Source organism: Rutilus rutilus (genome assembly GCF_951802725.1).
Source record: "Rutilus rutilus genome assembly, chromosome: 8".
Taxonomy (NCBI): Eukaryota; Metazoa; Chordata; class Actinopteri; order Cypriniformes; family Leuciscidae; genus Rutilus; species Rutilus rutilus.
Window position 1 is genome coordinate 33,294,052 of NC_140222.1, and position 27,913 is coordinate 33,321,964.

A 27,913-nucleotide genomic window follows, 5' to 3' on the forward strand; every position below is an offset into this window, starting at 1 on the left:
TAGCAACCACCCAAAACACCCTAACAACCGCCTAGCAACCACCCAAAACACCCTAGCAACCACCCAAAATATCCTAGCAACCACCCAAAACACCCTAGCAATCGCCTACCAACCACCCAAAAGACCCTAGCAACCACCCAAAATATCCTAGCAACCACCCAAAACACCCTAGCAACCGCCTAGCAACCACCCAAAAGACCCTAGCAACCACCCAAAACATCCTAGCAACCACCCAAAACACCCTAGCAACCGCCTAGCAACCACCCAAAAGACCCTAGCAACCGCCTAGCAACCACCCAAAAGACCCTAGCAACCACCTAAAATATCCTAGCAACCACCCAAAAGACCCTAGCAACCGCCTAGCAACCACCCAAAAGACCCTAGCAACCACCTAAAATACCCTAGCAACCGCCTAGCAACCACCCAAAAGACCCTAGCAACCACCAAAAAAATCCTAGCAACCGCCTAGCAACCACCCAAAAGACCCTAGCAACCATCAGAAATATCCTAGCAACCGCCTAGCAACCACCCAAAACAGCCTAGCAACCACCCAGAAAACCCTAGCAACTGCCTAGCAACCACCTAAAATATCCTAGCAACCACCCAAAAGACCCTAGCAACCGCCTAGCAACCACCCAAAAGATCCTAGCAACCACCTAAAATACCCTAGCAACCGCCTAGCAACCACCCAAAAGACCCTAGCAACCACCCAAAAAATCCTAGCAACCGCCTAGCAACCACCCAAAAGACCCTAGCAACCATCAGAAATATCCTAGCAACCGCCTAGCAACCACCCAAAACAGCCTAGCAACCACCCAGAAAACCCTAGCAACTGCCTAGCAACCACCCAAAAGACCTTAGCAACCACCCAGGACACCCTAGCAACCACCTAGCAACCACCCAGAACACCCTAGCAACCGCCCAAAATACCCTAGCAACACCATAGCAACCACCCAGAATACCCTAGCAACCACCCAAAACAGCCTAGCAACCACCCAAAATATCCTAGCAACCGCCTAGCAACCACCCAGAACACCCTAGCAACCACCCAAAATACCCTAGCAACCACCCAAAAGACCCTAGCAACCACCTAAAATACCCTAGCAACCGCCTAACAACCACCCAAAAGACCCTAGCAACCACCCAAAAAATCCTAGCAACCGCCTAGCAACCACCCAAAAGACCCTAGCAACCATCAGAAATATCCTAGCAACCGCCTAGCAACCACCCAAAACAGCCTAGCAACCACCCAGAAAACCCTAGCAACTGCCTAGCAACCACCTAAAATATCCTAGCAACCACCCAAAAGACCCTAGCAACCGCCTAGCAACCACCCAAAAGATCCTAGCAACCACCTAAAATACCCTAGCAACCGCCTAGCAACCACCCAAAAGACCCTAGCAACCATCAGAAATATCCTAGCAACCGCCTAGCAACCACCCAAAACAGCCTAGCAACCACCCAGAAAACCCTAGCAACTGCCTAGCAACCACCCAAAAGACCTTAGCAACCACCCAGGACACCCTAGCAACCACCTAGCAACCACCCAGAACACCCTAGCAACCGCCCAAAATACCCTAGCAACACCATAGCATCCACCCATAACATCCTAGCAACCACCTAGCAAAAAAGTTTCTGCTCCAAACTTTCTCAAGCCAACTTAAAGTTTGTCTCGACGAACTTTCGCATCTAGTTATTATTATTATTCTTCTTACTAAAAAATCTGACTCAAACTCCTCCTAGAGCTTTAACTCTACATACTCCAAAATCGGCTCAGACACTCAAACAGATCTGACTCGGTGTGCTCTATCTTTTCAGACTGATCGGACTTACGGTTTTCCTACAAATGACGATCAAAACTCGGAAAAACTCCCATTGACTTACATTGGGGAGTTCTAAAAAATTCAAATCCAGATTCAAACTCACCAACCGACAAAAATTCAAATCTAAACACCTTGAAGACTAAACCAAACTGCCGTTCTATATATATTAGCCAATGAAACTCATTTAAACTAATAAACTCTAATCTCATACACTTATAAACTAATTAACTTAAATTTAATAACTAATTAACTAATAAACTCATGAATTCATAGACTTATGAAATCTTAAACTCATAAATTAATAAACTCTGAACTCTAAACTCATTTAAACTTATAAACTCTAAACTCAAAAACTCGTACACTTATAAACTCTAAACTCATAAACTCTGAGTGTGTGTGTGTGTGTGTGTGTGTGTGTGTGTGTGTGTGTCTGAGTGAGTGTGTGAGCGAGGTAGTCTGAGTGAGTGTGTGTGTGAGGTAGTCTGAGTGAGTGTGTGTGTGTGTGTGTGTGTGTGTGTTTGTGTGTATCTATCTAACTTATTTATATATCTATCATAAACTTCAACTACTTTAAACTTCAAACCACTTTAAACTTCTTAAGTTTAATGCTTCCAGCTCCCAAGCAACTCCATAGCAACCAAACTTGAGTACCCTAGCAACTGTTTTGCAAGACCTATATCTCTGTATCAGAACATCGTATAGAGATGAGTTTTGGCTCTTTTGACTCATGCTAGCAAACAGCACTTCCAACATGCTACACATGCTAGCAGTGAATAGCTACATGCTAATAGCAATTAGTTAAGTGTTAAATCATGCCAAGATCATGCTAAGAACTCTATAAAAACTCCATAGTAACCATCTGTGACAACTACCAACCACCTAGTAACACCATATCAACTGCCCTGAATACCATAGCAACCACCCAGAACACCCTAGCAACCGCCTAGCAACCACCCAGAACACCCTAGCAACCACCCAAAAGACCCTAGCAACCACCCAAAATATCCTAGCAACCACCCAAAACACCCTAGCAACCGCCTAGCAACCACCCAAAAGACCCTAGCAACCACCTAGCAACCACCCAAAATATCCTAGCAACCACCCAAAACACCCTAGCAACCGCCTAGCAACCACCCAAAAGACCCTAGCAACCACCCAAAACACCCTAGCAACCGCCTAGCAACCACCCAGAACACCCTAGCAACCACCCAAAACACCCTAGCAACCACCCAAAAGACCCTAGCAACCACCCAAAATATCCTAGCAACCACCCAAAACACCCTAGCAACCGCCTAGCAACCACCCAAAAGACCCTAGCAACCACCCAGAACACCCTAGCAACCGCCTAGCAACCACCCAGAACACCCTAGCAACCACCCAAAATACCCTAGCAACCACCCAAAAGACCCTAGCAACCACCCAAAATACCCTAGCAACTGCCTAGCAACCACCAAAAATATCCTAGCAACCACCCAAAATACCCTAGCAACCGCCTAGCAACCACCCAAAAGACCCTAGCAACCACCGAAAATATCCTAGCAACCGCCTAGCAACCACCCAAAAAACCCTAGCAACCACCCAGGACACCCTAGCAACCACCTAGCAACCACCCAGAACACCCTAGCAACCGCCCAAAATACCCTAGCAACACCAAAGCAACCACCCATAACATCTTAGCAACCGCCTAGCAAAAAACTTTCTGCTCCAAACTTTCTCAAGCCAACTTAAAGTTTGTCTCAACGAACTTTCGCATCTAGTTATTATTCTTATTCTTATTCTTCTGACCCAAAATGTATCAACTCTAACTCCTCCTAGAGCTTTAACTCTACAAACTCCAAACTCGGGTCAGACTTTCAGACTGTTCTGACTTGGTGTGCTATATCTTTTCAGACTGATTTGACTTTCAGTTTTCTTAAAAATTAATATTAAAAACCATAAAAATCCCATAGACTTACATGGCAGACTGCTCAAATTGAGCCAAGACTACGGTGGCCCATTAGTGTACAAGCCAAAAACTCAAATCTAAACTCCCTGAAGCCCTAGACTCAATTAAACTACCATTCAATGACCTAATAAACTTCTATCTATCTATCTATCTATCTATCTATCTATCTATCTATCTATCTATCTATCTATCTATCTATCTATCTAACTTATCTTTCTAACTAACTTATCTTTCTATCTATCTTTCTAACTAACTTATCTATCTTTCTTTCTTACTAATCTATCTATCTTTCTAACTAACTTATCTATCTATCTTTCTTTCTAACTAATCTATCTTTCTTTCTAACTAACTAATCTATCTTTCTTTCTTTCTTACTAATCTATCTATCTTTTTAACTAACTTATCTATCTTTCTTTCTAATCTATCTATCTTTCTAACTAACTTATCTATCTTCCTTACTAATCTATCTATCTATCTTTCTAACTAACTTATCTATCTATCTATCTATCTATCTATCTATCTATCTATCTATCTATCTATCTATCTATCTATCTATCTATCTATCTATCTATCTATCTATTTTCAAACCTTATCTATCTATCTATCTATCTATCTATCTATCAATCTATCAATCTATCTATCTATCTATCTATCTATCTATCTATCTTTTTAACTTATCTATCTATCTATCTATCTATCTATCTATCTATCTATCTATCTATCTATCTTTTTAACTAATCTATCTATCTATCTTTTTAACTTATCTATCTATCTATCTATCTATCTATCTATCTATCTTTTTAACTATATCTATCTATCTATCTATCTATCTATCTATCTATCTATCTATCTATCTATCTATCTATCTTTTTAACCAATCTATCTATCTATCTATCTATCTATCTATCTATCTATCTATCTATCTATCTTCAAACATTATCTATCTATCTATCTATCTTCAAACCTTATCTATCTATCTATCTATCTATCTATCTATCTATCTATCTATCTATCTATCTACAAACCTTATCTATCTATCTATGCTACAATCAGTAAATCATACTTGAACATGGTAAATCATGGTATACTATAGTAAATCATAGTAAACTATGGTAAATCGTGGTAAATCATGGTAAACTATGGTAAATCATGGTAAACTATGATAAATCATGTTAGAATCAGTAAATCATACTTGAACATGGTAAATCATGGTATACTATAGTAAATCATGGTAAACTATGGTAAATCGTGGTAAATCATGGTAAACTATGCTAAATCATGCTAAACTATGGTAAATCATGCTAGAATCAGTAAATCATACTTGAACATGGTAAATCGTGGTATACTATAGTAAATCATGGTAAACTATGGTAAATCGTGGTAAATCATGGTAAACTATGGTAAATCATGGTAATCTATGATAAATCATGCTAGAATCAGTAAATCATACTTGAACATGGTAAATCATGGTATACTATAGTAAATCATGGTAAACTATGGTAAATCGTGGTAAATCATGGTAAACTATGGTAAATCATGGTAAACTATGATAAATCATGCTAGAATCAGTAAATCATACTTGAACATGGTAAATCATGGTATACTATAGTAAATCATGGTAAACTATGGTAAATCGTGGTAAATGATGGTAAACTATGGTAAATCATGGTAATCTATGATAAATCATGCTAGAATCAGTAAATCATACTTGAACATGGTAAATCATGGTATACTATAGTAAATCATGGTAAAATATGGTAAATCGTGGTAAATCATGGTAAACTATGGTAAATCATGGTAAACTATGCTAAATCATGCTAGAATCAGTAAATCATACTTGAACATGGTAAATCATGGTATACTATAGTAAATCATGGTAAACTATGGTAAATTGTGGTAAATCATGGTATACTATAGTAAATCATGGTAAACTATGGTAAATCATGGTAAACCATGCTAGCAACATGGTAAAAAAAATTCTAGCATCATGCTAGCAACATGATAATCATGCTAGCATGGTAAACTATGGTAAATCATGGTAAACTATGGTAAATCGTGGTAAACTATGGTAAATCATGCTAGAATCATAGTAAATCATACTTGAACATGGTAAATCATGGTATACTATAGTAAATAATGGTAAACTATGGTAAATCATGGTAAATCATGGTAAATCATGGTAAACTATGGTAAATCGTGCTAAACTGTGGTAAATCATGCTAGAATCAGTAAATTATACTTGAACATGGCAAATCGTGGTATACTATAGTAAATCATGGTATACTATAGTAAATCGTGGTAAATCATGGTAAACTATGGTAAATCATGCTAGAATCAATAAATCATACTTGAACATGGTAAATCATGGTATACTATAGTAAATCATGGTAAACTATTGTAAATCGTGGTAAATCATGGTAAACTATGGTAAATCATGCTAGAATCAATAAATCATACTTGAACATGGTAAATCATGGTATACTATAGTAAATCAGGGTAAACTATGGTATATCGTGGTAAATCATGGTAAACTATGGTAAATCATGCTAGAATCAGTAAATTATACTTGAACATGGTAAATCGTGGTATACTATAGTAAATCATGGTAAACTATGGTAAATCGTGGTAAATCATGGTAAACTATGCTAAATCATGCTAGAATCAGTAAATCATACTTGAACATGGTAAATCATGGTATACTATAGTAAATCATGGTAAACTATGGAAAATCGTGGTAAATCATGGTATACTATAGTAAATCATGGTAAACTATGGTAAATCGTGGTAAATCATGGTGAACTATGGTAAATCATGGTAAACCATGCTAGCAACATGGTAAAAAAATTCTAGCATCATGCTAGCAACATGATAATCATGCTAGCATGGTAAACTATGGTAAATCATGGTAAACTATGGTAAATCGTGGTAAAATATGGTAAATCATGCTAGAATCATAGTAAATCATACTTGAACATGGTAAATCTTGGTATACTATAGTAAATAATGGTAAACTATGGTAAATCATGGTAAATCATGGTAAACTATGGTAAATCATGCTAAACTATGGTAAATCATGCTAGAATCAGTAAATTATACTTGAACATGGCAAATCGTGGTATACTATAGTAAATCATGGTAAACTATAGTAAATCGTGGTAAATCATGGTAAACTATGGTAAATCATGCTAGAATCAATAAATCATACTTGAACATGGTAAATCATGGTATACTATAGTAAATCATGGTAAACTATGGTAAATCGTGGTAAATCATGGTAAACTATGGTAAATCATGCTAGAATCAGTAAATTATACTTGAACATGGTAAATCGTGGTATACTATAGTAAATCATGGTAAACTATGGAAAATGATGGTAATCTATGACAAATCATGCTAGAATCAGTAAATCATACTTGAACATGGTAAATCATGGTATACTATAGTAAATTATGGTAAACTATGGTAAATCATGGTAAATCATGGTAAACTATGGTAAATCATGGTAAACTATGGTAAATCATGCTTGAATCAGTAAATCATCTATCTTTCTTTCTTTCTTTCTTTCTTTCTTTCTTTCTTTCAACTAATCAATCTTTCTTTTTCTTTCTTTCTCTCTTTCTTTCTTTCTCTCTTTCTTTCTCCTTCTTTCTTACTAATTAATCTTTCTTTCTTTCTTTATTTCTTTCTTTAAACATTTTCTTTCTTTCTTTCTATCTCTTTAAACCTTTTCTTTCTATCTATCTATCTATCTATCTATCTTTTGAACTTATCTATCTATCTATCTATCTATCTTTTGAACTTATCTATCTATCTATCTATCTATCTATCTATCTATCTATCTATCTATCTATCTATCTATCTATCTATCTATCTATCTATTTCTCAAGCCAACTTAAAGTTTGTCTCAACAAACTTTTTTTTCTAGTTTTCACTTTAGAATCCTGTTTCAGGTTCCAAGTAATTCCTGAAGAATTATCTAACAACTATTTATTAATTACTAATAAGTTCCCTACATGTTCATTTTCCCTCAGTTGTTGCCTCAGATACATGAATTTACTCAATGGCATTCTATGCTGAGCAATACAGACACACACAGTACTGTACAATATAAAAACTAATCTGAGGTTAGTTAAGGCAAGGCACTTGAGTGGGGTTCCTTTCTGAAGTTTATTTCTTACAGAACACTCTCACAAAACCACATACAAAACGTCTCAGGTTACGACTTTAACCCTAGTTCCCTGAGAAGGGAACGAGACGATGCGTCAATGACGCTTTGGGAACGCTTCTGCGTGATTGCGTCTGAAGCACTTGTATCAACTAGTCCAATGGCGAGAGTGGGCGTCACGGGCGGGTGACGTGACGACCAGGAAAGGATAAAGGACATCCGGTTTAGAACCGCGCTAGCTTCGAAAAGGGCCGAAGCAAGTCGATCACAGGGATGTAGGAAGTATGGCAAAGTGACGCATCGTCTCGTTCCCTTCTCAGGGAACTAGGGTTACAGTCGTAACCTGAGACGTTCCCTTTCGAGGGAACTCGCGATGCGTCAATGACGCTTTGGGAACGAGAATGCCCAATACGCCATACGAAACAGAACCTGTCTGTGTGAATACTGCACAACTAAGACAAGAGCATTGAGAACCTGGGGAAACGCCCAGGTCAAAGTTGCAAAACCTTACGAATGTGAGCGGAGATGACCAGGCTGCCACATACCACATCCTACAAGGATATATACATATATAATAAGGCTTCTAAGCCGCCATACTCCTGACCTGGTCTAAAAGCACCACGGAGGAAACAACCAAAGGTCCCCCCCCCCTCAGGGAAGTACCACCAAAAGGGACATGGTTGGCATTAAGGCCGCCACATGCACCCTCAGTGTGGAAGGGGAAAACCCTGCGGAAAAATTAACCAGCAGTAACTCCAGCACTGTACCAATCGGGCAGTAAACTGGGCCACACTGTCCGAGACCCTCAATATGAAGTGAAAACCCATCACAAAGTTTCCTCGTGGAGGGAGCTCTGGAGTGAAGTATGGTCTCCACAACCTCAGTTGAGAGACCAAAGTCAATGAGTTGGGCCCCCTCAGAGGCCAAACCCACGGGATCCAAAATCTCTGGGCTGGGTGAAAGATCACCCAATCCACTTGAGACTGAAGGTCCCTCCTGACTGGAATCTCCAAGGGAGAGCCGTCGAGGAGAGACACCGGGTCTGAGAACCAGTAGGCATGGCCAGTACGGTTGTACTAATAGTATAATCATCCATCCCGGCGGACCTTCTCCAGAACTCCTGGGAGCAGAGTAATCAGGGAAAGATGTACAGACGAAGCCTCGGCCATGTCCATACCACAACGTCCAGCCCCAAGAGAGCTGGGTGTGTGAGGGAGAACCGAAGAGAGACGAAGAGATCCACTTGTGCCTGACCATAAACCCCCCAAATGTACTCCTCACCTCGGTGTGGAGCCTCCATTCCCTGGGCCTCAGCCCCTGCCTCAACAGGATGTCTGCTCCAACATATTTATGTATTACCATATTACCGATGTGTTGTCTGTAAGGACAAGCACATGATGGTCCCTCAGGTCTGGGAGGAATGTCTCAACGCATTGAAGACTGCCATCATCTCCAGGCAATTTATGTGCCAAAAAGATGATGACTCCTCCACAGGCCCTGGGATGAGCGGCCTCCCAAAACCGCTCCCCAGCCGGTGAGGGAAGCATCTGTCGAGATAGCAACTCGATGGCAAAGAGCTCCCAACACCGGAACCTGGGAAAGGAACCAGTATTTCCTCCATATAACCAAGGCGCAGAGACACCGCTGCGTGATCTTGATCGTACGAAGTGGGTTTCCCCTCAGGGAGAACCCTCTGGTTCTGAGCCACCACTGCAAGGGTCTCATGTACAGTAGGCCAAAGGGAATCACAATGGACCTGCTGCCATGAGGCCCAACAGTTTCTCGAACTGTTTCACAGTGCGTGACTGCTCATGTGGGATAGGAACCAGTATTACCTCCATATAACCAAGGCGCGGAGAAACCGCCGCGTGATCTTGATCATACAAAGTGGGTTTCCCCTCGGGGAGAACCCTCTGGCTCTGAGCAACCACTGCAAGGGTCTCATGTACAGCAGGCCAAAGGGTATCACATTGGACGCTGCTGCCATGAGGCCCAACAGTTTCTCAAACTGTTTCATAATGCGTGACTGCTCATGTGAGATAGGAACCAGTATTTCCTCCATATAACCAAGGCGCGGAGACACCGCCGCGTGATCTTGATCGTACGAAGTGGGTTTCCCCTCGGGGAGAACCCTCTGGTTCTGAGCCACCACTGCAAGGGTCTCATGTACAGTAGGCCAAAGGGTATCACATTGGACGCTGCTGCCATGAGGCCCAACAGTTTCTCGAACTGTTTTACAGTGCGTGACTGGCCTAGCATCAACTCTTTTGTGGCTGTGAGGATAGCAGCTACACGAACGGGCAATAGTGTGGCTCGCATCGTGACTGAATCCCATACCACACCAAGGAAAGTGGTTCTCTGTAATGGAGAAAGCACACTCTTCTTGGCATTGAGTCTCAACCCCAAATTCTTCATCAGAGCGAGGACGACATCTCGATGCCGAACCGCTAACTGCTCTGATTCCGCCAGAATCAGCCAGTCATCGATGTAGTTCAGAACGCGTAGCCCTGCAGCCTGACGGGGCCAGAGCTGCATCTACGCACTTTGTGAACGTGCGGGGTGATAGAGCTAGACCGAATGGAAGCACCCGATAATGGTCTTCTTTGCCCCCAAAAGAAAACCACAGGAACTTCCTTTGTAGAGGGAGGATGGAAGTAAGCGCCTTTTAAATCTATCGTGACAAACCAGTCCTCGGATCTGATTTGAGTCACGATCTGTTGAGTGTGAGCATATTGAACTTGAGTTTCATGACTGCACGATACAACAGACGGAGATCTAAAATAGGACGCAACCCCCCATCCTTTTTCGGAACAATAAAGTAGCGGTAATAAAGTAACAGTAAAACCCCGATTCTCTGTCGGGCGAGTACACCTGCTCTATAGCTCCCTTCGCTAATAGAGACTCTACTTCTTGCTCCATTACCAGAGCCTGCTCGGGATGTACTAACACGAGTAGCACCCCGTTGTAACAAGTTGGAGGAGAACGAAACTGGATTATGTAACCTCTCTCTATTATCTGCAGGACCCATGGAGATATATTCGGCAGATTCTTCCACTCTGTCAGAAAATCTACTAAGGGTACCAGTCTCTCGAGACTGGCCTCTGATGTTATTGTAACAGCCACTTCGGTGACCTGAAGCATCCTGGCAGGAAACAACCGAACTGACTGTTTTTGAACCCCCCTAAGAGGGTGCGAGTTTGACACGGTGTCGTGGTGACACTGAGCCATGTGCTCGCTGGAGACCGCTGCGCCCCGAGACCAAGGGTGCGGGGTTGGCAGAACGGTCTCCTGAGGGCACCGAGGTGGGGCGGGCACCGTATACTGAGGTTAACACCGCTCCACCCCGGTCGGGGTTGCCCCCAGAGGTCTGACACCAGTGGCATCAGGACCTTGGCCGAAGCCTTTTTCACAGAAAAACAGTCCTCAGATCCATCTTCTGCTTTAAAGGCTTCTGTTGAGAATGCCATTCTGGTCCCCAATCTTTCTGAGGGGGAGCACAGGAAATGACACTCTGCCTGTACAAGGAGTTTGTTAATGGCTAGTGCTGCTCCGCCCAGCAGCCCCATTTATGAAGTTATAAACTCCAAACTCATTGTACACAGGAGATTGAGATGGTTTTTAGAATCTTCAATTCCCTTAACTCGATGCTCAGCACATAATTTTACCATTTAATTCCTCCAAATAAAATGTAGTAAAAGATCAACCAGACAAGTTACACAGTCTGGATGAAATGCTGAACTTATACATGAATCTAACTAATGAAAGTCAGATAAGCAAATTTAAATGCAGCCCACTTATTTAATTCCTCAGAATCAAACAGCAAAAGATCAACCAGACAAGTTAATATAGTCTATGGCTGAATATATATTTATAGGCTATATAAGCTTATATATAAAAATAGATTCAACATACAATAAAACATTCCTAAATTCGTAGCTTGCAATACACTGTATCTCTTTAATCAATGCATTGCATTTGTATAACCACTGGACTCTTATTGCAGTCTTTTTTTAAATAAACAGTGCATGGGGAAACTCTTGATAGTGAACACACATCGGTAATGTTCATGAATGAACGTATCCAGTCCACTATTATTGTTATTGCAGACCCCGTAATCTACGCCCTGCCTCAGCACGTACGCGAGATCCGAGATCGAGTAACAGAATCTTTATTGCAGACCCGTAATCTACGCGCTGCCTCAGCAAACGCGAGATCCGAGCCAAATAATCTTTATTGACTTTCTTCCCTCGAGAAGAAAGCCATCGGGAGCAGAGCTAAACTCTCGATAGTGCAAAAGATACACGTCGGGAATTTATGAATGAACACTGTCAGTCCCCTTATTTTACTAGAGCTGACCGTGCATGCTCCACTCACAAACAAACAACACATGAATCGCATGTGTCCCCACTCGTAATGAAGCGAGGGCAGGGAGGAACACACAATCCAAAGCTGTTTGCTCCCCATACTCCTGTCTAGATATATATAATATGCTTGTGGTTGTGGACATGCATCGATGCTCAGCACTCTACCTCCTCAGAGATAGACCGCTGAAACACCGGGCTCTCTAACCAGGACGGAAGAAGCCGCGGCGCGGGCTTCCGATCACAGAGAGAGAGCGCTGGATCTCCCGGATAAAAGCAGAGAAAAGGCGGAGCCCGTCTCTAACCTCTCCGCGAGATCCATTTGCGAACCCACAATACCAACTTCCGTGCTGCCTCGGCAACACGGGGTCGGTACTGCGAGGAACGCGAGCCTGAACACCCTCCTCAAAGAGTGACAAGCGGGAACGGAGCGAGTACGATAGTAACCCGCAATGCTCGTAGTCAGCACCCTCGAGCGCTGACAGAACATGCTCCGTTCCAAACAAACAACACATACATCGTGTGTATCCCCACGCGTAAAGATAGAGGGCAGGGAGGAACACACGATATAAGGTTGTTTTGTTCGCCATAATATCTATGCTTGTGACAGACAACAATAAATAACACAGACAGTATAACACAGAGCGCTTGCTGAGGCACAGAAGCTGGCGCGGTTCTAAACCGGATGTCCTTTATCCTTTCCTGGTCGTCACGTCACCCGCCCGTGACGCCCACTCTCGCCATTGGACTAGTTGATACAAGTGCTTCAGACGCAATCACGCAGAAGCGTTCCCAAAGCGTCATTGACGCATCGCGAGTTCCCTCGAAAGGGAACCTCTTTAACATTTATATGCATTTGTTAAAATTGTATTTTCTTCTATTAATAACATTAGTAAATAAGGAAGGTCACAACTCAATGTAGTTTTGTATGACTGTTCATTAGTTAATTCTTAGTTATTTTTCTTGAACCTTAATTAGTAATTACGGTAATAGTAGTTCTTCAGGAGATATGATATAATTCATTAGTTATTGATTAACTAACTGATACTTAACACAATCATAAAATTCTATTACATACTGATTAGTTAACACATCTTCCTTAGTAGTTAACAAGAAGTGGTTAATGAAGAATTACCTATTAGTTCTTCAATAATTCCTTATTAGTTATGTAGTAAGTAAAATAGAGTATTCTAAAGTGTTACCCATATATTTATAAATATATACTTTATTTTTTAACTCGATCTCCTTAGGAAACAAATGTAATAGAAAAAGTAAAGGTGACAATGGAATGTTCACTTTAAGAATCTTCACTCAAAAAAATAACTCTTTTGAATGAACATAAAAAAATCATGGAAATGATTTCCACATGATTAACTTGCTTTATTTCAGCATTATGCAATTCTGTTATTCCAATTTAATGTTCTTACGTTGGGTCAACTTAATTTATTAAGGTTGATTCAACTTATTTACTATAGTTGGACACAGCTTAATTTAATGTCAACATTTGTCAGCCCAACTAATTTGCAATGTTTTGGACCAACTAATTTACTTAATTTGCATCCAACTTATGTGACTGTTATTTTCATCATTCAGTAATATTTCATTTATTTTAGTGACACAGAATTAAATTGATAGACTACACTACAGCTAGCTATTTGCTAGCAGTAGCACATATTAGCATTTTAGATGCTAAGATTTACATACTCCTTCAACCAAAGCAGTTAAAAGTAAAGCCCCTTTCACACAGAGATTCCGGAAAATACACGGATAAAGTGACCCGGGATTTGACCCGGGTTCATTTGATTTTGGTTCATTCACACTGCCAGTGATTTTCCGGAATCAGAGAGCGCGTTCACACACAACCCGTGTATGTCCCGGAAAGACACGTGACATCGATGTGACTTGTAATGTCTCAGCAGCGTCTTCAGTTTGCTTATGAGCTGCGATTTCTCTCGAGAAACCACGCTTGTGCATTTATTTCTCTGATTCGATCATAAAATTGCGCATTTCGTACCGTTTCACAGCTGGCGAACGATCCCGGCTTCAGCGTCATCACTACGACACGGCATTATTACGGCTTTTGTTCACACAGAGCGCGTCCCGGGACTGAACACGGCAATGTTACTAGGTCCCCAACCCGGCATCGATCCCGGCATTAAACCCGGGTCGTGTTTGCGTTCACACAGAAGGCGTTCCGGCAATTTGCCGGCAATTTCCCGGGTTCAATGCGCTGTGTGAAAGGGGCTTAACTGAATCAGTCCACAGCCAAACAAAATGCTCCACACGTCTCCACAATGGTAACCCACTGTAATTTAAATGGTTCTAATCATTCCAATGTAATTGAACATTACACACAATTACACACTATCAAGTCTTCCCCTTTTCTCATTTTCTCAAAAAAAACCCATAAAATAACACTTAATTTTAACATTTATTCTCTCTTAATTCAACCATATGCAAAGCATGCTGGGAACTAACAAGCACTGCCCAGTTTCAGTTAATGCAACACAAATCATTCATGTAATCCAACACAAACGGATTAAGTAACCTTAAATTTTACATATTAAGCAGATTGAACACAATCAAATTAAGTTAGGGCAAAATGGCAGTTGGCGTCGCACTATACTGCCACCCGCTGGATGTAAGTATTTTTTACTTAACATAAATGGTTTGTATTTAGACAACACGCTAGGATTTTGTACTGTTAAGTTGAGACATAATTATATGGACCTTAATAGAAAAAAAACATTTCAAGTCAACAAACACAATTATTATAAGTAAACTAAATATAAATATATTATGTAAAGTGCACAACCTTAGTTCATTTTTTTTGAGTGTTCTCTGTCATTTCTTTCACACCTTTGTCATTTCTGACTTCTTCGCACTCACATGCAATGATTGTTTGCCAGTATTAAATGGATTTTGTTCTCTTTATGTATTATTTTATGTTTGATACAATTTTTTACTAAATCTGATTCATTGATTCCTGTTATCACATATATTACGTTCATTCCCAGTCTAGGGATAGGAAGGAGCAATAAAGAACATTGTGGGGAAAGGAGGAACAACACACAACAACATTTTTGATACAAAATAAAATGAAATTTATTAACACACGGAAGCAAACAGAACTTCAGGAGGATAATCTATTTAAAGTAACAAAAAAAAAAAAAATCCACTAAACATCGTGAAAAGTAAACTTGAATTAAGAACTTGAATTAAAACTTAATCAATAAGAACTTACCTACATCCAGTTTATTAGCAGGGTCATTCTATGAAAATGTCCATTTTTCTATCCCTAACCTTTACAGAAATATTACACTTAAAAAACACTTTAGTGTTACAATTTCTTTACATTTTAAAATAAAACAATATGTTATTTGAACAATTACACCCTCTTGAGCCATCAATGTGGCAATATTTGATTTTTATTAATTATATAGAATTTCAAGCACCACAGAAGTGTTCGTCCCCAAAGCCATGTACAGAGGGAAAATGCTTTATTTTGAGGTCAATAACAGATTTTTACACCATTTAAAATACAATAATGTATACATAATTATCAAATATATTATGTAAATGATATATATAAAAAAATGCAGAATAAATATAAAATTTATAATGAAAGTATTGGTCCCCTGGAGTTGTGTCACTGGTGTTACCGTTAAACAAAAATCTCTTATTTTGAAATAAAAATCACACTGATGACATCACTTGACTTCCTTCTTCCAATTTCCTGAATATCTAAGAAAAGCCCATGGTAGATCCACTGTCTCTTTTCAGTTAGCAGAAATCTTCTCATTTATCTCATGATTTCATATGAAGCTTTTAGTTGAAGTCACTGGTATGACCTACTTTACTGTTAGGTAATTGTAAAAAAAAAAATACAAATGGATTAAACTACTTAATTTAGTTAGTATACCATGATTGACAACATGTGGTTTGTTATCTTGCAGCAGCCATTTTGTAAAATTAATATTTCATGAAAATTGTCACTGGTGTTACTGTCACTGGTGTCACCTTTCTTATGGGTTAACACCAGTAACACCAGGGACTTCCATTTATAGATAAACTTTATTGTGTCACTAGTGTTACTGTCTTTTTTTCTGTCACATTAAATGCAATGTCACATGTGACATAGTAATAATGTTCCATCCATTTTATTCTGCTACACTCAAAAGTTAAGATTTAAAGGATTGCATCATTACTTGATTTTGAACTGGTTTTCAAATATTTTCATTGTTATAGCAAATAGATGGTACTAACCTCATTCAAGCACACTTTTAACAAACCTGATTAAAATAAATAAAACAATCCCCAGATAGCAAGGTGACATTGATTAAATGTTGAAATTCCATCAGAATCATCATTTTGGTTGAGGTTGAAAATTCAATGCTAAATAATATTGGATCAATGTTGAAAAATCAATGCTAAAATAATATTGGAACAATGTTGAAAATTCAATGTTAAAATAATATTGAATCAATGTTGATAATTCAATGTTTTTCAGTGTTGAAAAGACAAACATTGAATCAATGTTGATTTTTGGTCAGCTTAAATTTCTCTACTGGTTGCCTAGAGACAATCCTAACATTGGTTGCCAACCGCCAATCAGATCAAAGCGCGGCATAACAGTCAACAGATTTTGAAGCGCGAAACAGACAGACAGACGACCCAGATAGCAAGCACAGTTGGGCCGATTCCGGCTGAAATGCGTCACTGTCGGCATCGGTGAACAGATAATGGGCCAAATCCGTGCCGACTGAGCATAACACATCTGGCTGACTAACGTTTTTTCTAAATGGGCCAGTAGCTTTGGCGGTTAATTTGAATCCTGAGGAAGATCCTGCAGACGCAGACCAACGGTTTCGAGAGGAATCATTCATCTGAAAAAAAACGCGTAAGTAATTTAATTTATTTATTGTTCTCGTGCTGTTTGATGTATTAATTGTCAAGATAAATATAGTTTTGTTTTATATCTAACGTTAGATCAGATGTTCACGATGATAATACGTCAGAATTCGGTCCCGGAGTGTTGATGAGAAGGCCTAACGTTACGGTCTCTTTTTAGGATAAATGTGAGTTTTTTTTATTAGAAAAACTGCTGTGCTGTATCAGTGCACTGCAATTTTGGCTAATGAAATGATATTGAGTTATATTCCTGTGCTCAAATTTAGTCAGTCAATTCGTCTTTTCCAACGAGTGATTAGCCTAGTTCATAGGAGTCGAATCATAGGAGTCGGATACGCTTTCGGCGCCATAGTTCTCTATACAGGCGACTCTTTCTGATTAGATTCACTAACCTCTCAAAAGAGTCATTTATTTGTGAATCGAACTACACTGACCACAGTGCAACTTACTACACCCGCGGAGACAACGTGTAGGCTACAATCTGAAATAAAAAAATAAGATTTATTTGGTTTTAACACTCATGTGGGGAACTCCGAAACGGAAAAAGCGTTATAGATAGCTTAAGTTACATAAGAGAAGCTGCAAAATAAGTGCAGCTTCTTAATTCATTGTTTTTGGCACGTCTGTGTTCTTGAACGTAGCGTGAGTTAATAATCTGCTTTAGAGCAGGTGCATTTTAGAGTTAAATAAACATTTAAAGCGTATATATCACCGTGTAATGTTATCAAAATGGTAGTTCTTAACATTTTACTGCAGGATATCTGAACGCACTGTTTGGAATCTGACACCAACACTTTTTACAGATATTTTAGTAACACTACAATAAGGTTTCATTCGTTAATATAAGTTTAACTAACATTACATTAGTTAAGATTGACTAAGAATGCACAATACTTAAGCATTTATTGAGACCTTATTGTGAAGTGTTACCGATATTTTAAACTGCTGTGTGAACTCTGGCAACAACATTTGTTAAACCTATGTGCTTAAACTAATGCTTAAGATTTACTATTGTCCTCACAATATCTATTCCTTTATTTAAAAGATGCAGTTCAGAGAAACCCTCACAGCTAATGCAGCTGAGATGGAGATCGAAGGATCATGGACTGGCAGCAGATCGAGGGGCAGACACAAGATAAGTTTACATCTATTTAAAAACACACACCTCTTTAACCTAGCATAAACATAACACACTCTCACATTTAAAAAAATTCACATCTGTTAAAGGATTGTTAGGCTGCATAAATTCGGTCAACCAGAACCGGAAACACTTCCCATAACACCGAATGTACTTGTTACATCGTAAGAAGAATGGCATCTATGGTGATGTTAGTCTCTCTGTCTCAGTCTTATACCAAGGTTACTGTATTCAGCTGGATCTAGTCCATATCCAGACCAGATGGTGGACCTGGACCCTCAGATGACCACAACAGCCCTGAATGCCAGACGAGAACATCACAACTAGACGAGACCTAGACACAAACACCGTGAAGTCCCCTTTGACACAACAGTCCTCGGCACAGTCATCGGATCAGATCCAAAAGAACCAGACCAGTCCTCCGCACAGACCCAACGGCCAGCTTCAACTCCTCCCCACCAAATGCCGGCGTGAGCTTATGAAGGTAAAAGAGTAGCAACACTCCAGAGCATGTAAATGTGAGTTTGTGAATTGTACAATAAATATTTGTACTTGAAAACCTGTTGAATGTTGTTGTTTTCACTCAAAGACAATAGTCACAAACCTGTATTCTTTCATTCACATTCGCAGTACAACCTCAATTAGGCAATTGCAACTTCTCAAATCTTCCATTGCTATTTCAAATCTTCACACATTGACTTTGCAACTATTTTCGCAATATATTAGATGCCTAACTATAACTTGTGCACGTGCACACTTAGTGGCGGTGAGAGAGAAAGGCGGGGCAATTAAAAAAGTGCAATGGCAGATTTGAGAAGTTGCAAATACCTAATTGAGGTTTTCACATTGGAGGTTTTCACATTGGAGCTGTGAGTGTAAATTTTATTGTACAAGTACAAATATCTATTGTACAAGTTTTCAAATTCACATCTACATGCTCTCGAGTTTTGCTACTCTTTTACCTTGATGTAATCTTTTCCAATCTTCAAGCAAAAGGAGCTGATTAAAATACTCTGAATGATATCAATCCACAATTCGACTTGTGAAGCGGCCTGGAATCCTAACACACACCATGTTCGTTGTTTGATCAGAGGAGAACTGGCCCCTCGACTGAGCCTGTTTTTCTTTCTCCATTCTGTCACTGATGGAGTTTGGGTTCTTGCCGCTGTCGCCTCTGGCTTGCTTAGTTGGGGACACTTCTTCTTAATAATATTATTCTGCCTGCATTGACACCATTATATGAGAACTGAACTGAGCTGGATGATGACATCACTGTTTTCTGCATAGCTCTGCTATGTTTCATTCTTTCTTACCGTAGTACTGCGCTGTATTTGTCTTTGTCACCACGAAATGCCATTTTTTTTCTATATGTGACATTTCCTGTTCAGTTTTGGGGGCATAAATGAATACATTTGCTTGTAAACTGAAGGATGTAGTTTACTTTGAATGACATTTTGATTAAAAAACATTTAATTGCAACCCTACATGGTCTCTGTCTGAAAGGAGTCATTTTAAAATTCAAGCACAGTACAAGCATGATAAACTAGCATAGAGTCTTGCTGTACATAAAGCAAGATTGATTTTATATTGTTTCTATGTTGATTCAATGTTAAATAAGTGATTTAATTATGGTTGAAATAATATTGATTTTATGACCATATTGATTGATTTTTCATCGTTGAAATAACATTATTTCAGGGTGCAAACCTGATGAAAAATCAATGTTAAATTTCAACATTGATTCAATGATCTTTTGGTTAATGCATTAACATTGATTCAATGTAGATTCAATGTTGGTCTGCTATCTGGGTCTCCTTATTTGCTGCGGTATTATTATTTTTCACTAACTCTGTCTGTAGACATGTGCTGAAAAAAAATTGAAATAATATTTCATAAAAAACCTTTAATATTGCCAAAGAAGTAAGGTAACACCAGTGACAAAAAAAAAAAAAATGGTACATGCGGTCTTTAAATAAATGTACAAAAAAAATAAAAATTCATTAAGCTGTAATTTATGCGTATTCATAAAGTCAAAGGGTAATCTAATAATGTGGTGTAAGTTTAAATGTTAGAAAAAGAAATCAATTTTAAGACATCTTGCCATACCAAAAGTCGACGTTTCTGTAGAATGACCCAGCAACACCCGCGATATCCATATTTGATCTCGCAGGTGTCAGATCCACTGCGAGAAGAGAGAACTGTCTGGCTTGCCTACTCTTTTTTCACTCCTCCTCTCACTGCAGCCGCCAACTCTCGACTACATTTTAGGCGAGGCAAGGCGCATCTCAAACAAGCCTAGCCTACTATTTGAAATAAATCTGTGTGCGTCGAAGTCAGGTTGACGTCACTTACATTTGATTAACGACTCCTGGCATATTGATGCGGAAGTTTTGCGATAGCCTACTTTCTGTTTAAAAGTAGCATCTGATCCTAATTTCATACGTTATTTTAAAACAGTATGTGAATAATTACAGGGCACTATGATGATCACCAGGTAGGATGATTTCTGAATGAAACGCTGTTTGGACAAAGGCGTGTAGTAGCCTATAGCCTTCCTTCCCAGACAGCACCGAAGCGCTGGTGTTTGCTTTCGCTTTTGGTCTGGTTTATCCGCTTTGGCCAATGACTGTTTTGTGTAAACAAACCTTTATCGGTGACCGCATTTAATGTCATGAATACATTAATGACTTGGTTTATGAAGAGGTGTATCTGGAGTAAATAGCTACTAACATTTTAATTTAGTCAGTTAGTATTAGTGTTAGCATTTTGTATTAGCCTGCCGTTCTCAGTGCATGAGCAGTTAGTTTTAGTTTCTATTTTGATTTGACTAGCATTACACTGGTCATATGTGAAGAGCCAACTTAAGATCAACTGCTAAACTGTAACAATTTAACGTTAGAGATTTTAACCTGTGCATGTTAATGATCATCCAAAATATTATTAAGGGAAATAATTAGAATATTTGCTAAATTAGTTGTAAATTGATGGATTTTTACAGTTTAGTTGAATAAAGATGGTCAAATGACAGAATGCATTCAAATAGAGATTCATCTGAAGCACACTATATGAGTTAGGCTATAGGCCTATGTTTTATATTTTTTAATGAAAATAATGATCAATAATAATAGCAACAGACTATGAATGTTTCCATTTAGTTGGCCTGAGATGATGATTTATGAAAAAGTTAAATTTAAATAATAACTACATGGATTATAAGAAGTATTGATTAAATTCACCATGGAACCAAAATTGACAGTTTTTATTTTTGTATGTAATATTACAGTATTTATTATAAATGAATCATCCATGCACATCATTATTTTAAAATTCATGTTTCTTTGTGTGAGGGCAGAACAAACTGTCCAAACAAACAATATTTTTCTTTTTACAAAATCTACATGAAAAACTTTGTCCACAAATGCCTGATTCACAACCAGTCAAATTCACAGATCAATATTACCCAATGCCCCAATAACTGTTCAGAAAAATCTTACAAATATTGATGTTCTGATTAATAAGAGCAAAACCATTCAATGATTGTGTTGAGATGAGATTTAGTGCCTTCTATTTTCTTGCACCTGATTTTCATTAATTTGGGTGCGTGAGCTTTCTATGAATGTTTAAAAGTTGCTTGCAAAATGCTCTTCTGGTTGAGGTTAAGTAAATCCATTTTTGTGTGTGTTTCTGCAGTTTCAGCTTCATCTGTGTGTTTGCAGTGCTGATAAACAAAGGTGAGGACGAAACAAACACCTAAACTGCATAAATGGTGTGTTTCCAGTTAATGTTTGTGTTGTTTCAGTGTCTCTGCGGGAAACAGTAGAGGCTGTTATTGGTGGTTCTGTTCTCCTGCCGTGTTCTTACACTGAACATGATTATAAACTTGAAGACATTAATGTATATTGGAGACACAATGGCAGCAAGAATGTGTATAAAATAGTTAAAGGCCATCATTCAGAGAAACAGGACCCTCGTTACAAGAACAGAACTGAAACATTCCCTGATGAGTATGAGAGAGGAAACTTCTCCATCAAACTCAACAATCTCACTTACACTGATGCAGGAGAGTTCAGCTGCGATGTAAAAAAAAAGTGTAATTTGACAGGTAATGGTCTGTATTTTTGTACAGAATTTTACCATTTTGTCATTATACAGTGAATGCCTGTTATTTATCAATTCTGTATTTTTATGTTTTTTGCCTGTAATTTTGTGAAATGGTTATTTGCTCTAACTTTGCTGCCGTTTTTTTACGGGATTTTTTTTTTACAGAGTGCCTCATCTCACACACATCTGAGATTAGGACTCTACAGCTGATCATCAATGGTGTGTGAATCTTGTTTATTAATATATTAGAAAGTTGATGTTCACTAGTGATGCTCCAGTCTGAATGCTGCTGTATATAAATTATAGCCGGATCTGTTGTCTTTATTACAGTGCGGTCATGTTGTTTTTCTTCACTTTTTTTGTTGCAGAATCATCAGCAGAAAAAGGAAATGGATTCATTGATCAAGGAAAAGTAACAGGTTCAGATGAGGTGACATCATCGCCTTTGCTCTGGGTTTACATTGTATTACCTGTAGTGTTAATAGTGCTTATAGCTGGTTTAATCACATTTCTCTTGAGAAAAAGAACCCACACTGCCTTATCCACTTCTGAACAACAACCAACAGAGACAGAAATGACAAGTCAGGTCTAAAAGCTTTTTTGATGTTTTGTTCAAGATAAAAATGAACGAGACTGTCAGTGTATTTCTGCCTGAACAATTCTGCACCACAAGTGTTCTTTCATCACGTTGTGTTTGCCAGTATTTTTTTGTTTTTATTCTTTTTGTTGCTTTTTAACTATACACATGAACATATACAACAAACAGAGACAGAGAAGTCAGGTCTAAAAGCTTTCATTTTTTACTTCCGCTAATGACGTTTTTTTACATTTAGTTCAATTGTTACAGCTTGGTTCATTATGGTGTTTATTGTGCTGATATATTCTTGCCTTATACATGCACTGCATTGTTGAGATGTTGAAACAGGAACTATTTTGGCTAAAGAAAAAGTGAGTCTGTCAGTGTTTTTCTGCCTGAATAAATCTACACCACAAGTGTTCTTTCATCATGTTGTGTTTGCTAGTAGTAAATCCCTTTTGTATTCATGCATTATTTTATGTTCATTAAATTTTAATTTACTAAATCTGATTAATTCCTGTTATTACATCATTGAAAGGTTTATTTCAGTGTTCATACATTCAGTCTGCACCAAATAAAACGCTTAGCTCCATGCAGGGCTGTAATATCTGTCCATAAAACCAGTGTTGAAGCTTCATGGGAATGCATTTCAGTTTTCCCAGGTACTTTCAAAGAGGCAAAGAGTCTTGTGTTTCATTTCATAATCTCTTTATGTACAAAACACACTAAATGTGTGGATGAAATTTACAAATGTTGGTGTTCAGATACCTTGCACGTTATAAGATTTTCACTAAAAGGAAAGGTTTTCTCATAAATGATCCAAACAAATTCCATTATACTTTTCAGTCTACCTCTGTCACGTTACGCTAAATAGAACCCAAGCGCAGACAGTAACTTTCACAAAACACGGTTTATTTACAACTAGAAACAAAGCCCCACGATGGGGCAAACAAACAATAACTAGACTTGACAATAAACCGTAACTGGAACTTTCACAGACAGACCACAATACTCACAGAACCAAATGTTAACAAGACGAACCAGCACTGAGGAACAAACACTGGGAGCTTACATAGAACACATGATCACAATCACAGGTGACACTAATACAACATTAACAACATGGAAACGAAGCAAAACACAAGACAATGCAAACACATAGTCAAAACAACCGACCATGTGTTTGCACACAAAACAAGAGACAAATACATGACAACCTCATTATTGGTACTGAATATTCTGTTTAAAAAGTTACCTTGAATATCTGCAAAATTGAAATTATCTCACATCTTCTCAGCAGAAATGTTAATCTTGAGTATATATAGTATTGCATCCTTCATATCTCCGAAGAGTCTTTAGTTTTATCAGATTTATAAAAGACAGATGCTGTACCGATTCTTTCTGAAAACGGTCGAGCTCTTGGAGGCGTGCCGTGGGCGTAGCTCAAGAGTCACGCACAATATTCATCATCGCATTATCCCTGGAGAAGGTTTGAATCACTATACTTTCATGTTGTTTACATTATATGCACTTGTTGCTGATTGACAACAAAACAGACATTTGATGTTACTTACCGCCTGCGGTTTTCGACTCATGATTGGGATACTATCTCACTGTGACCGCTCCATGTTTCAGTTTCAAACGATCTGCAAATCCAGCATCGAACTGGGCTTTATTTATAAAACATTCATCACCAAAATGCCGGGAACAAACAAACACACTTGCACGTTGAGGGGCGTTGCTCTTGCTCTGGGGTGCTTTTCCCGAAAGCATCGTTAGCCAACTATGGTCGCAAGTTCCCTCGTTACCAATAGAGTTCAATGGACATTGCGATGAACTTGCGACCATAGTTAGCCAACGATGCTTTCGGGAAACGCACCCCTGGTTGATGTGTGTGTGCACTCGCTTTTCCAGTAGAAATGCCCATACAAGGAATTCCGCACTTTACGGCGTCATAAAGGGCCATACACGGAAAAAACGTTTCGAAACGTGTGCTGCATCTCAAATCGCCTATACTACGTCCTAAAAGTATGTACTTTTTTTGTGAAGAAAAAGTACATACTTTTGAGTAGCAGAAGAGTAGGCAAGCTTTGGGAGATACTATCATGTCATACAATTGCGTCTTTAATGGTTGCTCTGTCACATCCTGGCCTGTCAATCATCTTGTCACAGTTAAAATTCTCCACCCACTCACCCAATCATCCACCCACCCACTCACCCACTCATAGAGCTCTTTCTCATAGAGCAAACCAATTAATCAGAAAAACAAATGTGAATAAGATTACAGCAGCCGTGATTACCTAATCATGAAAAGTGCATATTACAGTTTTACGAGCGGTTTCACACTTGACGCTCAAGCACCGTCAGGTTAGCCATGCTTCGACCAATCGATTGGGCTGTCGATTTCGTGGCTCGCAGGGCCAGGTCTGTGGCGCTGCGCAGGTCCCTGAAAGCCTCTGGTTCAGGCCAGAGAAGTTTAGCCTGAAACACCTGGAGGACAGCCATGGTGTGAAGCGGCGAAGCAGCTTGGCCAGCGGTGGCGTAAGCGCGGCCGGCGAGAGCTGAAGTGGTGCGGCAAGGCTTCGATGGATGTGACGCTTTGGCCTTCCATCCAGCAGCGGTGGGTGGGCAGAGGTGAGCGGCCACCGCTCCCTCGAGGGGAGGAATCGCCTCGTAGCCTTTCTCCATCGCACCGTCCACAGAGGAGAGCGTTGAGGAAAAGGAAGGCTTTAAGCACGCTTTCCGCGACTTAGTCAGCTCGTCGTGCACTTCTGGGAAGAAGGGGGCGGGTCTCTGCTGAGGGGCCTGCTGGCGCCCCTACAGGAACCACTCATCCAGCCTGCTGCGTGTGGGCTCCTCAGACGAAGACCACTCGAGCCCGAGGTCTTTGACGGCCCTGGTCAGCACACGGAGAATCTCTGCATCAAGGCCCATTCTCGTGCTGGCTTGTGTTGACGGTGCGGGGCCGGAAGCGGAGCCCGCCCACTCGTCACAGTCGGATGCAGCATTGGAAAGGCTGTCATCCTTCTCCTCGTCCTCGTCTGATGCCCCAAAAGAGACGAGACCTGGCGCTTGCAGAGAGGGGCGCTGGTCCACCTGTGTGAACAGGACCGGCGAGGGAGTTTCTTCAAGAGAGAGCGTGGCACGCGGGGACTGGGTCGGCGTGTGTTGAAAGGCGCTTCTTTTTGCGCTGCTCAAGCAAAGGGAGAGAGAGAGCGGGAAAGGCGGGGTCGTCTTCGGTGAAACCTGCCAGTCGAGCCCGCAGGGTGGAGAGATCCATCATGTCGCACTCAGGGCAGCCGCCCTTGGCGAGTGCAGCTTCCGCATGGTCACGGCCCAGGCAGGAAGCGCAGAGGATGTGACGGTCTCCACCGACAAGAGGTCTTCTGAACGAGGCGCAGTTAGTGCGAGACATTTGCAACAACGCCTGCGAAATTTCTCTTTTAGAAAAAAGTGTGACGCGGCGAACACACTAGCGTAAAAGGATATGAACACAAACCGCGTGCTACACAGAACGTCTCGGTTACGTATGTAACCCTCGTTCCCTGAGTAGGGAACGGAGACGTTACGTCGGATGACGACGAATGGGGTTTCGCTTAGAAATCCTATCATCTTCGAGTATTAAAACACGAGCCAATGGCAATGAAATGCCATGGGTCTGCGGAATTTGCATAGCGTAACTCCGCCCCACGCAGGGGGTATATAAGGAAGTGCGCGAGCAACATGCAGACTATGACTTCGCTGAGGAGCCGAGACTGAACTCAGGCGTTCCAGCGGTACAGCGGAAGTGGCAGGGAGACGTAACGTCTCCGTTCCCTACTCAGGGAACGAGGGTTACATACGTAACCGAGACGTTCCCTTTCGTTGTCACTCCGAGTTACGTCGGATGACGACGAATGGGGTTCCCAGTGTAATCACGCCACCTCTCGACTGTCTTCCAGTGCCCTGCGTAAGTCTGAGCTCCCTGTCGTGAGACTGGCACGGACGAAGGACTCCTACTTAACACAGGAATACCAAGGTACACTGGGAAGCATATCTCAGTGGAAATATGCAATCATGCCCAACCCGAAGGGGGGGACTTGGAAAACACATATGACCCCGAAGGGCTGCATACGGAGTCACTGGGGTGTCCAGCCGCAGGTGGAATATTTCAACCCCAGGGGTGGCAAGGTGGCTTGCCAAGGGAAAGACACATGCTCAAAGAGGCTTACAGTGGAATACACATGTGGGGGTCGCCCGGAGGGGGAACCATGCACATGGAGGCACCTAGCCAAGCGCGAAAGCTGCCGGTGGCATAACTCTGGCGTTGACGTCAACAGTGCTGGAGGAGACTCAGGGCTTATGAGGCTCACCTGAGGAAATATCGCACGTATCCCGTCCGTGGAGAGGAATGGCGAGCAAGCGAAGACACCTGAGCAGATTCTAGCACCGGCTAGTTGAAGCGAGTACATGAGAAGAAACTGGCTCAACTCGGAGATTGTAGAATCTCGCGAAAGTATTAGGTGTCGCCCAGCCTGCAGCTCTGCAGATGTCTGTTAGCGAGGCGTCATGCGCTAGAACCCAAGAGGATGCCACACTCCGGGTGGAGTGGGCCGTCACACCAAGGGGGCACGGTCGACCTTGCTGCTGGTAAGCCAAAGCAATGGCGTCCACTATCCAGTGAGACAACCTTTGCTTCGAGAGAGCCTTTCCCTTCAGCTTCCCACCATGACAGACAAAGAGCTGGTCTGAGGACCTGAAACACTGCGTTCTGTCTACGTAAGCACGGAGGGCGCGTACTGGACAGAGCAGTGCCAAGGCTGGGTCTGCCTCCTCCAAGGGCAGCGCTTGCAGGTTCACCACCTGGTCTCGAAAGGGTGTGGTGGGAACCTTGGGCACATATCCAGGCCGGG

The 27,913-nt window shown here is 40.5% G+C and overlaps 1 protein-coding gene across 1 annotated transcript; it reads left to right on the forward strand.

Annotated features, from left to right (window-relative positions):
* Positions 1 to 20,188: 20,188 nt before the first annotated feature.
* LOC311295525 (uncharacterized protein) lies at positions 20,189 to 23,531 on the forward strand. Its single transcript, XM_084416971.1, has 5 exons — positions 20,189 to 20,837; positions 22,034 to 22,074; positions 22,143 to 22,445; positions 22,610 to 22,663; positions 22,813 to 23,531. Exons 1-5 carry the CDS (start codon positions 20,824 to 20,826, stop codon positions 23,034 to 23,036), a joined length of 636 nt encoding a protein of 211 aa, XP_084273097.1. The 5' UTR covers positions 20,189 to 20,823; the 3' UTR covers positions 23,037 to 23,531.
* The last annotated feature ends 4,382 nt before the right edge of the window (positions 23,532 to 27,913 follow it).

Coding starts and splice junctions, on each gene's coding strand:
- LOC311295525 (XM_084416971.1), top strand. Junction 22,075..22,142: donor TGCAGTGCTGATAAACAAAG/GTGAGGACGAAA, acceptor GTGTTGTTTCAG/TGTCTCTGCGGGAAACAGTA. Junction 22,664..22,812: donor TCTACAGCTGATCATCAATG/GTGTGTGAATCT, acceptor TTTTTGTTGCAG/AATCATCAGCAGAAAAAGGA.